The sequence below is a fragment of the Pelobates fuscus genome, chromosome 7 (genome assembly GCF_036172605.1).
Source record: "Pelobates fuscus isolate aPelFus1 chromosome 7, aPelFus1.pri, whole genome shotgun sequence".
Classification (NCBI taxonomy): domain Eukaryota; kingdom Metazoa; phylum Chordata; class Amphibia; order Anura; family Pelobatidae; genus Pelobates; species Pelobates fuscus.
This window is the reverse complement of record NC_086323.1, coordinates 82,397,933-82,413,451: the sequence shown is the minus strand read 5'-3', so window position 1 is coordinate 82,413,451 and position 15,519 is coordinate 82,397,933. Positions and strand designations below refer to the sequence as shown.

At 36.7% G+C, this 15,519-nt stretch overlaps 1 protein-coding gene across 1 annotated transcript in view; it reads right to left on the bottom strand.

Moving 5' to 3' along the window:
* LMX1A (LIM homeobox transcription factor 1 alpha) overlaps positions 1–15,519 on the bottom strand; it is a 70,618-nt gene that overhangs the window by 53,278 nt on the left and 1,821 nt on the right. The window contains exon 3 of the mRNA XM_063427345.1: positions 12,330–12,516. Coding sequence (XP_063283415.1) covers positions 12,330–12,516 — 187 coding nt within the window. The remainder of the gene's footprint in view (positions 1–12,329; positions 12,517–15,519) is intronic.

Genomic DNA, 15,519 nt, shown 5'->3' with positions numbered 1-15,519 from the left:
TAAATCATAAAATGGAACTAGTAATTTTTTGAAGTACAGTCGCGGTATTCAATAAATCAGGAATTGACCAGAGAATTGAAAACAATGGAACAATCTAAAAAATTTCCCATCTCATTTATTTTTCAAACTATTTTAGCATAAAATGTGCAGCAATTCCAAGTGAATAACCCTGTTTGCTTTAATCCCTGGAGTTTTATGCATTAAACTTTTTTTCGTTTACTAAAATAAGAGATCACACAAGGAGCATTTTGTCCAAAAAGACAAACATAATTTGCAATATGTATACAAATGTCTCCACAAACTGTATGTGGCAAGGTTTGTTAGGTTTCATTCTGTTAGGGCAGGAAACAGAATATATATAATATAGGCTAGCTGATAATTGTCATATTATTTTGTTTCATGCCAAGTACACCCGTAGGGGGCTGTCAAATTGCCCAATGGGGCAGACTGAGCTCAGGTGTTATTTTATCATTCGTCTTTCCAATTTCACAAGACATAACTGGCAGGGTAATTTAACAAACTGAAAAATGTGTGGAATTGATGAGGAGAAGATTTTAAAGTTTAGGTCAAAAATAACCAAATCAAAATGTCTCCAACTCCGTTATTATAAACATAATACAATCACGAGCATAACTTTTGAAAATGGAAGAGATAGAGGCTGCACAAAGCTCTTGGAAAGTCCCGGTAGCTCTACTCAGTGATGTATTCTGGTTTTGTGCTGCCCTAGGCATTTCCCTATGTTCCAGTGGGACTTGCTGCAGCTTGGTGGGCAGGCGGGCGGTCAGGAGATCTGGCAAACAGGTGAGCAGTGGAGGCGGGCGGTGAGGGAGCTCTGACGTTCCTGCTCAGTTCTCTTGCGCACCTATTAGTGATGCCGGGGCCGGAGTGCTCCCTCGCCGCTTGCAACATCAGTGCATGCCAACCTCGGGTGGGGCCTGAGAAGGCCAGCTGGCCAGCTCCGGGGCCCCACAGGACAAGATGCTGGCAAAGCATTTGCCAGGACAATTGGGGGGCAACTTTTTTGCCGGCCCCCAGAAAGTGCCACCCAAGGCAAATGCCTTGCTAGCCTCGCGGTAAATACACCGCTGGCTCTACTCCATGGATCTACTTCTCAAGAAAGTTAACGGTGGTAGAGTAATTTGTTATTATGCAACAACTGGTGGCTTCCAAGTGGCACATGAAGTTGGGTTGACTTCTGGTCAATTTAAATAAGGTAATTACGTATCGTTCTTTCTCATTCTGAGAGACTGACATTTCTGTTGGTCTACACAGATTATTGACCCCATAATTTATTAAAAAGGCATTCTGTTTTAAGGTGAATAAACAAATGAATAAGGGTAGTAAAAAGTAAAAAAAAAAAAAAAAAATTAAGTTACAAATAAAATTATAGCAATAGTCAGTGACAGGGATCTTTGTGGAAACACGCCAGAGTTTTGCACAAAACTATAAAATCAGAACAAAACCCACACCAGGCAAATATATAGACAGCTTCCTATATTTTGATCAAATCCCAAAGGAACTCAAATGAAATTCTTCACAAATTGTTCCATATATATTTCACTGGTAATAAACAAAATGTGAGACATATAGTGTAGTATTTTGAGTATGGAGAATATTACAAACTATTCTCTCAATTGACTCACATGCTTAAAAGCTCAAATATTAGCTCCAAATTGATAACTCCTCAAATGAAGCAGTTACTCTTCTTCTCAAGCAGACCACCATATCTCTTAAAACACTAAAAAGAAAGATTTTGGGTAATGTTTATATGAGAGCATTAATTATTCATAGAAACTCAAAGGTAAAAAAAAAAAGCAGAAGTTGAGTAAGAGTCCTATTCAGATTCTGCCTCTTCTTGTGTCTCAGTGGTGATGTCTATAGAGTGATATAATACGTAAATAGATCCAGCTAGTTTGAGGCCTGGCTTCAAAATTAGAGTCAAATCTTCTATCATTCCTTTATAAGGTAGGTTTACCAAATTCACCATGTTTACAGGGACACATAGAATTTTGTCTTATTTATGTAAAGGGATGTCCTGCAGTATGTATAATGCAAATTCTGCAGGATTCTTTCTTGTCTAATTACTTAATATTAAACACCTTCTTCTTAATCTACATACTACAGGGCAACCCTATTTATAGGGATATTAGTGGGATATTGAACACAGGAACATATGTCATATGTTTCCAAACCGGAGCACCTATGTATCAATGTGTACCAGTGGAGAATATAGGCTTCAGGGAAGAACCAGCATAAAATAGCTTTAAAGGGCTTGCCAGAAGACTTTGAATGAGGGTCATTCTGATCGGTTGAGAAATTAACTCTCCCATTCACCCCCAGCTAGCAGCTCAACTGTTTAGTTGCTAAACCCCACCAGTGGCATATTAGTTAAGGGGAAAGGGAGGAGAAGATCCTTCTTGTGGTTGTATGGGAGATCTTCATGACCCCTATAGAGACATTTTTATAGTCCCTCCTCTTGCTCACATAAAATAATGAGAATTTTGCACTACCAAAATGATTTTCTGTACAAAACTGCTGATTTACATGTTAAAGCATTCACTATAAACACAGATTTAAAAAAATTATGAAGTCTGTCTCACAAGGCATTGCACTGCAGAATAATCAAGGCAGAAATACCACTTGAAGTGAAAAAACAAACAGATTTAACAATTTTTTAGCATTTCTCATAGAAAAAAAAAATAGACCACAGGGGAAAAGAAACAAGAATTTAAAATTTAAGGCCAAAATAGCAAAACTAAAGGAAAACATTCCATGATTTTACAGTTACATAACTTACATTTTGGAAGTCTGTATTTCAGCTGCCATGTGCCTAAACCCCTTCATTGCCGAACACTTAGCTATAAAAAAAATATTATCATTCCCAGGTAGTCTCCCTACTCGAACCTAAGCAACTAGGGCGTTGACAATTCCATTGGTTCCAAGTCCACATACGAAAAGAATAGTGATCATTTAACTTGAATAATTCACTGTATAATGAAGATGTATGTTTGTCATATGTTATGTTACATAATTTTTTTTACCTCCCCCTTCCTTTTTTCTCTTCTGTACCCCATATTTGCTTTTTTAGACAAAATAAAAATTGTCAAATTGAAAAAAAATATATATATATATGTATATTACCATAACATGTATTTGGGGCAGTGCGTGCATAGCTAGCATATAAAGATATCATACCACAGCAATATTGTGTATATATTGCTTTGCAAACAAAATTTTTAAATTGGGTTATGTAAATGTATACAATTTTATTTCTCACTTATTCGTTTAGGCTTTATAAAAATATTTTGGAAAAGAAAAGGCTTTAGACAGTATACAGAGTCCGTATCTTGCAATATTTCACACAGAGTCTGAAATGTTAGTATAAAGGGAAAAATTCAACTTTTTTTCAAATGCACTAGATGTGACAAAGTAGATGGGAAAAAAAAAATTATAAACTTTGATTATAGGTATTTGTAAGGACCCTGAAGGCATTGCTAGCAGTAGAGCTTACTAAATACAATAACAGAAGGTAAAAAGAATGTCGGCATTTGAGCATAATGCAGAAGACAAATACAGTTTAAAATAAAAAGAATAATATATGTGTATATCTCTAAAATAGAGATATTTGAAACTGCTTTATCAATCTTTGGACTGCTAATGTAATGCTGTCAGTGATATGGTAGACTCCATTCACTCCTTTCCCCTCCCTGACTGTAGGAATTATATGACCCAGTGAAACTTCCTTTGCTGTTTAGAAGGAGGGGTGAACTTACATTTTCAGCAAATGTGCTGGCATTATATCTGTAAATTGGTGGCATTTGGCAAAGAAATGTGTTCCTCTACAGACTGGTAATCATAACTAGAGTTTAAATTAATGTGAGTTGGTATGGACTATACTTAGTACTGCAAAATACATGAAAATAAAAATATTTATATTCTGTTTAGGTAGAGAAATGTGGCAAAATACTCATGCTAACATTCTGCCAGTTTAAGAGTTAAATCACTAACACAACTTTACAAAACGTTTTCCAGAACGAGACGTTTAATATTTTATTACTTTTCTACCTACATAGAGGCGATTAAAAAGCAAAATGCGCTTTGGATTAAATGTATCTTCTTGTATATAAACATCAGCTCAATTTATGGAGGCCATTAGTGGTCACAAATCCAATGTGTTCCCTTTAGATTTCTTTTGCAATTCGTCTTCATAACGTTTAGCCTTACCTCCATACAAAAACATTAGCATCTCAGCTTTAAAGATTAATGGCCATGAAAATGATGCATTCCCCTTCAGGTTAAGTTGGCACAGTGTCCCATGCTTTATACTTAAATTGTTGTGGCATCTGCCAGTAACACCTTTTGCTTGGCACTGGGCTGTGTGTTCCTACCACTGACATGTGACATGGTGAAGAAAAGGTGGCAGGAGAGCTTACAAAAGTCTGAAGACTAAGACTGCGCTGAGGGGTAAACATGTCAGAATGGAAATCTGCATAAAATTGCACTAAAAAAATGAACACTCAACAGCTATTACACCTGTCAACACTTAATATTCGAACCAAGACACATCGTTTATAAATGAGAAATTTTAGTGCAGACAAAAACAAACAAACAGACAAAGGCTCATTCCATATGATAAAGAATAGATGTATGCTTCTATGAATATTTCTATCTCTAGTATGGTCATCCATTCATCATAAAGATTAACAGGGCAGGGTTGGGAAGGAGGACAGAGTGGCATTTCTTCTATAATATTTATATTGATTTTGTCTGCATAATATAATAATCCAACTTGTCCTCTTTTCTGGAGAAAATGTGTTACATTTGTCCTTCAAATTGAGGGTCCACAAAGATAGTCAGAATAGTTTTCGAAATGCATTTTGACAAGATAATAAATGTATCATTTTGTAAATGACAATGCAGATAATTTGTATGAACAAAATGTATGAGTGTCTTCAGTGTTCATGCACTTGTGGCTATTTTCTTCTGACTTAATTTTTGGAAGAACATAAAAGAAGCCATATTGTTGAGGCTCAGCCTTCATACAGCTTCCTCTATAGGCTCCTACGGCTTACTTATGTCCCGTTTCCACTGAGCGGTACGGTTCGGGTCGGTACGGTCTGGTAGGCTATTTTGAGCGTTTCCATTATGAAAGTGGCCCATACAACTGAACCAAACTTCATCATTCCTGGGCCCACTTCAGATGTAGGTCCATAGGAAATGGTACGGTACGGTTAGGGCGGAGGTACTGACGTCACACTATACAATACATTGATTGGCAGACAGGAAAACGTCAATGCTCACAACAAATGACACGCTAGGCATTTGGTCTAAACCCCGCATGCCCCCTGTCAGTCTGACTTGCAGTGAAACGTTCACCTGAATAGGCTGGACCATTCTAACCCTTCCGCACCGTACGACCCAAACCATACTGCTGAGTGGCAATGAGGCCTTACTTACTTTCAAAGTGATCCTTTCCAACACCTTTCTCATTGGTGGCCTTGGATTGTTCATGGAATGTTTTCAGCATGTAGAGTGTATGCATGTAGTAGTTTTAGACTGATCAGCCACCACATCAAATTGTGTAGATCTCCGTCCTGCTGCCAAAACATCTCTGATGTATCGAGGTATAGACTTCACAAAACCTCTGAACGTGTCCTGTGGTGTCTGGCCCTAACACATTAGCAGCAGATCCTGCAAGTTTCGAGGTGTGGCCTTCATGAATCTGATTTTTTTTTTCCAACATATCCCACAGATGCTCAATTGGATTGAGATCTGGGGAGTTTGTAGGCCAAGGCAATAACTTTGTACTGTTCCTGAAATCATTCCTACACAATTTGTTCAGTGTGGCAGGGTGCAATATCCGGCTGAAAGAGGCCACTGCCATCAGGGAACATTGTTGCCATGTACATGGTCTCTAACAATCTCTAAGCAGGTGGTATGTGTTAAATTAATATCCAGATGAATGCCAGGACCCAATGGGTTCAGAGCAGAACATTTTCCAGAGCATAATGCTGCCTCTGCAGGGTGGTCTTCCTTCTTCCCATGGTTCATCCTGCTGCCCTCTCTTCCCCAGGTAAATAACACACACACACATGCACCAGTACTAAAATTCAAATAAAATGGATTCCATTGCTCCATCGTCCCGTTCTGATACTCACGTAACCATTAAATGCACTTTCAGCGGTGGACAGAGGTCATTATGGGCACTATGATCAGTCTGCAGTTAAGCAGCACCATGCACAGAAAACTATGATGCACTGTGCACTGTGTGACCAGCACGATGTTGTTCAGAAAGTCGAGCTCCTCATGTGCATCAGTGAGTCCTGGGCGCCCATGACCCTGACTCTGGTTCACTGGTTGTACTTCCCTACACCACTTTTGGTACTAACCACTGCATACTGCAAACACCACACAAGACTTGCTATATTGGAGATGCTCTACCTGTCTAGCCATCACTATTCAGCCCTTGTCAAAGTCACTCAGATGTTTTTTATTGCCCATTTTTCCTGCTTCCAACACATGAAATGAAAGAACTGATTGTTCATTTGCTGCCTAATATATCCCACCCCTTTTCACGTGCCATTGTAATGATATAATCGTTGTTACTCACTTCACCTGTAAGTGGTGTTAATCTTGTGGTTGACCAGTGTCTATCCTCACTGTTTACTTGGTGATTTGGTAATCACTTCAACTTTTGCTTCCTACTGAAAACAATAAACTTAACACATTAACCATCATCAACCACAATGCTGGGCACAAACACTATCATATCTTGTGACCCTTTGTAAGTAAGTCCTCTAAATATATCATTTCTTCATAAGCATGTCATCAAATTTAAGAATATGGTCGAAGCACAATCCATTGTAATATACAAAGCCAGCTATCGAGGAATGTCATGCAAGCCAATGATATATGACAGAGTTTAAAAATTCTGAAATGATAACATGGCTTGGAATCCTGTCTAATCTAAGAATATATAAGGCTAGATATGTCCGATAACTGGATATAGATGTGCACAAGCAAGTCCAGGCCAGCTGGGAAAGGGTTTGTTTGGAAAGAGTTTGCAAGATCTTTGCTGCCACAGGCAACAGGGCTAATCACCATTAATAAATATCAAACAGCCATGAGAGTGTTCATTACGACAGCAACAAGAGAGTTCACCCCTTCAAAACCACAGACAGCTATTTTGATTTAATTTATAGGCAACACCAAAGTTTAAAGTTGAAATCTAGCCACCATCCTTTATTCCTACCCAGTTTGTGGTTTCCACTATGCCATACCTAATGTACTGTTTTCATCTTAGCCCTATCATGAATAATGATAAGTGGATTTATTGGTATTTGCGGGTTCTGGCACATTCCAAGCGCAGACAGTGATAGTTAGTTAAATGGGATTTGTCACGCTGTCACAAAGAGAAAAGTTTCTACAGAGCCACATTAGTCACTGGAGTTTTTTTTTTGTTTTTTTTTAAATAAAAAAAGGTGGGGGGGAGGGTTATTATGAGGGCCTCGGCAGGGAGTGTAGGGTCACGGGGAAATGGCTAGAGTGCCCGGGGCAAGAAACACTGAGGAGTAACAGAGTTTACCAATTTTCCAAAACAATGCCCCCCAGCTCAACAGAAAATGCCTGCAGCCCCCTTTAGTTCACGGTTATATACAAATGGTAAAATAAAGCGGTTGGAAGGAAAATGGGGGAACAAATGGGGTTTTATATGAGAAGCAGAGGTAGACTTAACATGGTTGGGGAAGATAGTAACTGAAAACATGGTGTAAATCCTATTAAAATCTTATAGCAAAATGTTAAGATCGTTCTGTTCCACGTTCTCTCAGTGAATGTATACATCCATTTCTTTTCCTAACTCTCTGCAATTCTATGCAGGCAAGCAGCACAGTCAGGAGCTTCATATATAATAATGGTTTGCAACAAATCTCTCTGGAAGTTGGAAACACTTGTGACCTTTAAACCCAAAAGGGAGAGTCAACGTGGCCCAAGCAAGACACTGATTTGCCCCATGGTTCCAAGAATGACAGAAGCTGAAACACAGCGTGTGGTGCCTGAGTATGACCCACTATAGACATTCCACAAATAACTTATGGGATCCCCCTGAGCAGTCAGTCAAAATAGCTAATTAACCCCTTAAGCAAAGGGACCCCAACCTAGCACAACAAACTTCCCAACTACAAATATACAGACACCTACAGACTGAACAAAACATACACACAGAAAGCAACAGTTGATGTTTCAGTATACGGTGACTTATATATAAATCTGCTAAAAGGTTCAGGTCTCTATTGCACCTTAAATGCATTTTTAAAAGCATGTTTTCTTGGGTGGACTTGGGTGCATTGTATATTAAAGGTTGCATAAAAAATACAGATTTTATCAGTAGCTCTGCTTAAAGAGGATAGCAGAATCACAATAAAGTTTGTGTGCACAAAGGAATATTTTCAAACCTAATTGGACCTCTGGGGGAGTTAAAAAGTCTGAATACTGCCGGCATACATTAGATATTCCTATTTTCTCATCTATTTGAGACCCTCCCTAAAACTTTAGAAGACTTTATACTACCCTTGCCCTTTGTATTGGAACACTTATAACTATGTGGGTTAACATTAGTCCGGTAGTCATGTGTTGCACATCTTACACACTAACATACCTTGTGCATGTACGTATATGATGGGACCAAGAAGGGGACCCCTGTACTGTTACAGTGTGATTGAGCACCAGTTATGCTTACACAGATGTTTCAATTGTTCTCTCATCATCCTCTCAAAAATGTTAATGCAATACTCACAAATAAATACTCTCAAACAATGTAAACAATGATTATTTAGCTCTCTGATAACCTGTTATTGAATGACAACATGACAAAAAGGCTGAAACAGACTTGATGAGACCAGTGCAAGAGACTATTTTCACTGGAAACAAAATAAAATATGGAATTCTTTGCCTGGAGAGGTAAAGTGGACCTGTCACAGAAAGAGAGGTGTCTGCAGGACCAGACTTTTCTCGGTAGGCCGTAGTGACAATATTACACCCATGGATCATCAGAAGCGAAGGGCTGCAGGTAAGTCTGCAGCCCCTCACTTATATATCTGTGTGTGTGTGTGTATATATATATATATATAAATATATGTAAACTGTACCTTGCACTCAGGCTTCAAACTTGCCAAACCGGGTGCAATACCAGGGCTTAAGTATCCATATAGTCAGGTAATGTGGCTGCACTCACGGATTTTCAGTAAAAAATAACTTTTATTCCAGTTTCTTTAAAACAGATCAACGTTTCAGTCCATCTTGTGGACTTTCATCAGGATCAATGATATATATATTTTAGAGAGAGAGAGATAGATGCAGAGCATTCACTAAACAGCAATTGCAAAGCACACAGAATGTAATAGTTTGGTTTGGATTTTTTCTAAAACACCTTACCTAGGCAAAATAATGTACACCATTCTTTGTATATAAACACATACACACATTATGTTACGCGATAGATTATAGGGCTGAAATATATGTTTGTCCAGGGCTGCTTTGTGTTCCCAATCCTGCCCTGGGTGTATGTTAAATGTATACATTGTACTGTACCCTAAATATCTGTTTAGTCTTGTTCCCATAATGCTTAGCAGCCACCAGTGGGCCATATTTAGAGTCTGGGATAAGGAATAGAAATGTAATTAAATCTTTACATTTACAGGAAATGTTATTAACACAATGTGCAGAAACATTTTTAATTCCATAAAGTAGCACCATGTCATTTTACATGGTATGCATGTAATGTTTCTAATAATTTCAAGATTTTTTTTTTTTTATCAAAAGTTAACATAAATATTATTAATAATATTTATTGTAAGCTTCATCTCTAATTATCTCCTTTCTATAATAGTAAAGCATTATGCAATACATATAAATGCTTATAATAATTGCTTCAGAAATAAATTAAATTTCAATTTTAAAGTCTAGAAGGAATTTTCTACTTTTTAGGTAGAGTTTTAATTTGTGTCAATGTTGCGGATGGGAGGGGGAGCTTAATTTCCGCCCGTTATCACTATTCCACTGTGTCCCTATTACCAGTTTTACAGACGTACTGTTGGGTCTATTCAATAGCGTTCATACCATTAGAGAGGCCCTGATTAAAAGCTGATGGAACCTTCATTTCATGGTTTCAATTATTTCTTTCTTTTAAACTATTTACTCAAATCAGATTGCTTATAACGCATACTTATAATAGGGGACTGATGTAGTTTTCCTAGCAAGCCATACATAGAGAATGCAATGCTAAGTGTTTGTTATAAAAAGGAGACAAACTCTAGTAATATTTACAAATAAACGCTTCAAATAGGTTAACAAATTAATTACTAATTTTTTTTTCCAATTAGCCCTAGAAGTTATTTCATAATCAAATTATCCCTGCTTTCTCTAATTGTACAGCACTGCAGAATAGGTTGGCGTTATATAAACAACAACAATAATAATAATAATAATAAATAACAACTTGTTAGTAAATGTAATAACTGCACAAATATATTCACAAATTCCAGCTGTTTTATCGTGTTGGCTGAGCACACATTAAATATATATACAGCAATGTACACTTAAGACATTTTTTTTTGTACACCTGATTTTTTAAATGCACATTTTTATTCATTAATATTCTTCACTACATATCACAATACAGAAATGATTTCCTCTGTCAATGTGTTGGACTGTGTAAAGCACAAATAAATCAAATAAGATGTGATGATGATCATTATTGATATTTTTTAATGCATCATTTATTTTTACTATGATTTTTTTCAAGTACAGCACTGATTAGCATAAAACATAATCATAACCCGTTTTCCACCAGTGTAACTTTATATTAACAGGGTTTTGTTTTTTTTATTAAAGTGAGAATTCAAAATGAATTTCAAATTTAAGGTAAATATAAGTCAGCTATGCTACCAGTTCAAAAACATTGACCTTTTAATTTAAAATTCACTTTGAATTCACCTCGGATTCTCACTTTAGTGATTAACCCTGTAAGTGTATCAATCGTCAACCAGAGAGAAGGTGCATTATGTTCTTCATTAAATGATGACATTTGTATCATATCACCAACACCTCACTAATGTTCCTTGACCGTCAGAAGCTGCTATTAGCTATTCTCAATGGTGTTTCACAAAGATGAGGTGCGTTCACAAAAATCTGAACCAACAACAGACTTTTAACCCCTTAAGGACCAAACTTCTGGAATAAAAGGGAATCATGACATGTCACACATGTCATGTGTCCTTAAGGGGTTAAACAAAGCAAAATTCAAAAAATTCAATCTGTCACCTGATTCAAGTGATATAGTAGTGAAAAAGACAAGCTTTTGAAAAATCAACCCTGACTGACTAATTATGAAAATAGTCTCTTTAAACCCAGCCTAATGACACTCACAGAGTTAATTAGTGAAGGGAGAATTGTCAGGAGTACACAGCGAATTTAAAGGGAATTTCAAATTTAAGGCCAAATTAGCTGAATTGGAAACATTCCTCAAATTAACATTTCTCACCATGACAATTTACACTTAACCCTGATAGTCTTCCAGGCCATAAACTGCTAAGTGATCCATTGTTAATATTAACCCATTTCTCCCTGCACACAGTTGGAGGAAGTGAAAGAATCATTAGAATGATCCCCTTGGTCAACATACAGTCCAGGTTCTCAGATACAGGATGTTCAGTGTTTATTGTAGTGGATTGAAATCAACCCAATGGCAAGATTTAGGCAACAGCTGGTTTCTGAACATCCTCCAACTTAGCTTTAGTCACTGCCTGATTATTTTAACTTAAAGTTTAGAGAGAAAAAATCCAACCAGTGTTTAGTAAATAACCCCTGAGAGGTTTTTGTTTGTTTTTATCCAAGTCCCTTAATTTTTCAGAGCGGTTGTAAATCTATTTAAATAAATCATTAAAATGACATAATACCTGACTGACATTTAACATTCCAAGTTCCAGACAATCTACTGCCAAATACCAGTATTTTATAAAAAAAAAAAATGCTATTTAGATTATTTTAGCTCCAACCAGCACAGGTGCACTCACCAAACTAGTTGTCAGGAGGAGGTCTCCTCTCCTCATCTATAGCCCCAAGTAAAACCAAAGTAATCAGTACCAGTATATATAATATACATTATTATTGTTTATTCTTTCCTTCTCTAACACACAGACACTGGGAAGCCAGATAATTTCATTTTAGCTTCAGTCCCACCATGGTCAGTCAGCAGGAGGCTGGCTGGCAGTGATGGGAGCTGCAGTCCCTTGGAATTCCCCATCCTTTGGCTGGCAGATGCTGCGACTTACTTGTCATAGTCCTTCCTGCAGTAGAGCTTCTTGTCTCTGTAGAAGCAGCTGCTCTCCAGGGGTTCCTTGCATACACAGCACTGAGCACACTGTTCGTGCCACAGACTTTCACTGATCCTCAGGAGAAAGCGATCACAGATAACTCTCTCGCAGCCCTCGCACACCCACTTCTGCTCCAGTCCCCGACCTACAATAGCCAGGACACGGTGATCAATAATCAATACGTGTGGACCGTTATCAATAGTTCATTAAATCGATCCATGATCCTAGTAAGGGTTATCAATGGGCTAGAACCAGTAGGTGCTGTGAGTATCACTATCAGAATGTATAGATCTGGCAAAAAAAATTTTTGCAAAAATACTAAATTAAATTAAAAATACAGCATATTTTCCCGTTTTCATATCAGCAAATATCACAAATGGTCATATGTATTAATGGGTAAATATCGAATGGATTAGTATAACCAGGAAATGTAGCAATGTAAATTAATAAACCTGAGAATGAAACAGTCCAGTCTATAATAGCCAACAACAGATTCAGACATCAAACCTAACAGGAAAATGAACATTTTGAAAATAGGCGATAAACCAACACATGATTAATAAAATTAGTATGAAACGTTGAATATATATATATATATTCTAGGTAGGAAGCCATTGGTATTGCATTTGGCAAACTGAATATATGCACTGTATATACAGTATCTCTACTCTGTTTGATTAAGGCTTAGGAAATACACTTCTATTTAATAAACATTCATTTGCATTTCAGCAATAAATCTTACACCTTGTAATGACATGTGAGCTCTCTGTCATTGGTTAACCCTCCATGTGCCAGGGTGTAATTCGATGGACACGCCTCTCGGTTGTACACTAAAGTCAATATATCCTGGCATCATTAGTATTACCATAGCACCATTTTAACTAAACATCCTGGAAAATGCAGTCTGACAAACAGCTGTGGTACCAAACGATCGAGTTGTGTTAGTTCTTTGTGTGAAGGTTAGAATTAATTGCATATTGTTTCTTCTTGGGCTGAATGACAATCTAATACTGACTTTCAATGTAAGTTTGAAACTTTAAAACCCATTATCACACACACACACACACACACACACACACACATACATACATACATACACACACACACATACAAACACAGACACGCACAAACACACAAACACAAAAACTTCTTGTTACAGAATGGGATATTCTTCTAGATCTTAAACTGAGCTCTGGGGCAAAATAACACCTGAACGCAAATTACACACTGGGCAACACACACTAGACACACTCAGCTGCGCTACAAACATACTCACAGCTCCTTATACACAATGTAATATAGATCTATATAGCCAGAGGGAGAGCGACACACTGACAAAGACAGACAGACATATGGCCTCTAAAGGTAATCAAACGTCTGAATTGGGTACAGCAATGGGGGTTGAGTGACAAGATCTGATGACACATCGCATATCATCAGAAAGTTTGAAGTTGAATGCACTGTTTTTTGTACTGGTCCCATAGATTTGTAGACAGTCACTGTGTATATATAGTGTGTAATGTCATTTACATATATTTTAATGCGATGGTTACAATCATTTTTCTTACTGTCTGACTATTCCAGTTGTGCCATTTTTTTTTGTTCTTCTGGCTGCAGAGATTTCAGCATTTCAAGAACAAAAAAAAAATCCAATATAAAAGATAATAGCTATTACCTAGGGGCATCACGGAGATAAAGGGTTAATCTGCTCAATGTCATCATTTTTTATTAAATCTGCCTTTTACAGCCTGGGGTGTGATTTCTAACCTCGCTCTGGAGCTTTAATTATGTGCAGGAGAAGTGCAATATCTCCCACTATAGGAGAGGGGCAGAGTTTAGAAACAGACTGGGGGTCTCAATTAAACCCTTCCAGTGCCGAGCGAGGGACTTCTGGCATGCCCAAGAATCGTACAATGCTTAGCAAATAATTAGCTACAAGTCACAAACGTAAAAAAACGAACCTGGAATTGTAGCACTGTGTCATAGTCACTTAAAACTGATACAAATAAACATTCCCTAACAAATATTAACTTAGTGAAGTTATAATTCACAGAATGGATAATACTCTGCATGTTTTATCTATCTATCTATCTATCTATCTATCTATCAGTCTATCTATCTATCTATCTATCTATCTATCTATCTATCTATCTGTATGTCTGTCTGTCAGTGTATATATCTATCTATCTGTCTGTCAGTCTATATATCTATCTGTCTGTCAGTCTATATATCTATCTATCTATCTGTCTGTCTTTCAGTCTATCTATCTATCTATCTGTCTGTCTGTCTATCTATCTATCTATCTATCTGTCTATATGTCTGTCTATCTTTGTTTCTATCTATCTGTCTGTCTGTCTATCTACCTATCTTTGTATCTATCTGTCTGTCTGTCTGTCTATCTTTGTTTCTATCTATCTGTCTGTCTGTCTATCTACCTATCTTTGTATCTATCTGTCCGTCCGTCCGTCTGTCTGTCAGTCTATCTATCTATGTATCTATCTATCTATCTATCTAATCTATCTATCTGTCTATCTATCTATCTATCTAATCTATCTATCTGTCTATCTATCTATCTATCTAATCTATCCATATTATTCATTTTAAACTGTTGCATTACTGAAAGTTTTTTGAGCATTCTAATCCTGTATTATTTATGTACCTTAAGAACGTTTCACGTTTTCATAATCTTTTTAAGTAGCCTGAAATAGAATACAATTATAGTACTTCAAATATGGAAATATTATTATATATCATGTATTCTATTATATTTGTGTTTCTTTAATGCAAACATGCCTTGTGACACGTTTGTATATGTATGTATTTGTGAAAGTGTGTATTTGCATGTATACATTATCTCTATAATAGGTATAGCAGCCATTTACACAATAAATTTGTATACAGAGTGCTTGTACGTGTGCATGCTATATAAATGGTGCTTGTTTGTTGTTTTGTTTTTAATATATAAAGTGTTTTATTTCCAAAACATTCATTACCTTATGAGAAGGTATTGTCAAAATATAGTTCTTCTAAACTCTCGTTTGAATTATTCTGATTTAACGTCAACATCGTGTTTTTTTTTTTAATATTTTAATTAGTAAATTATTTATTTTTATTTAGTAAATTGATCATGTTAACATTCATAGAACAA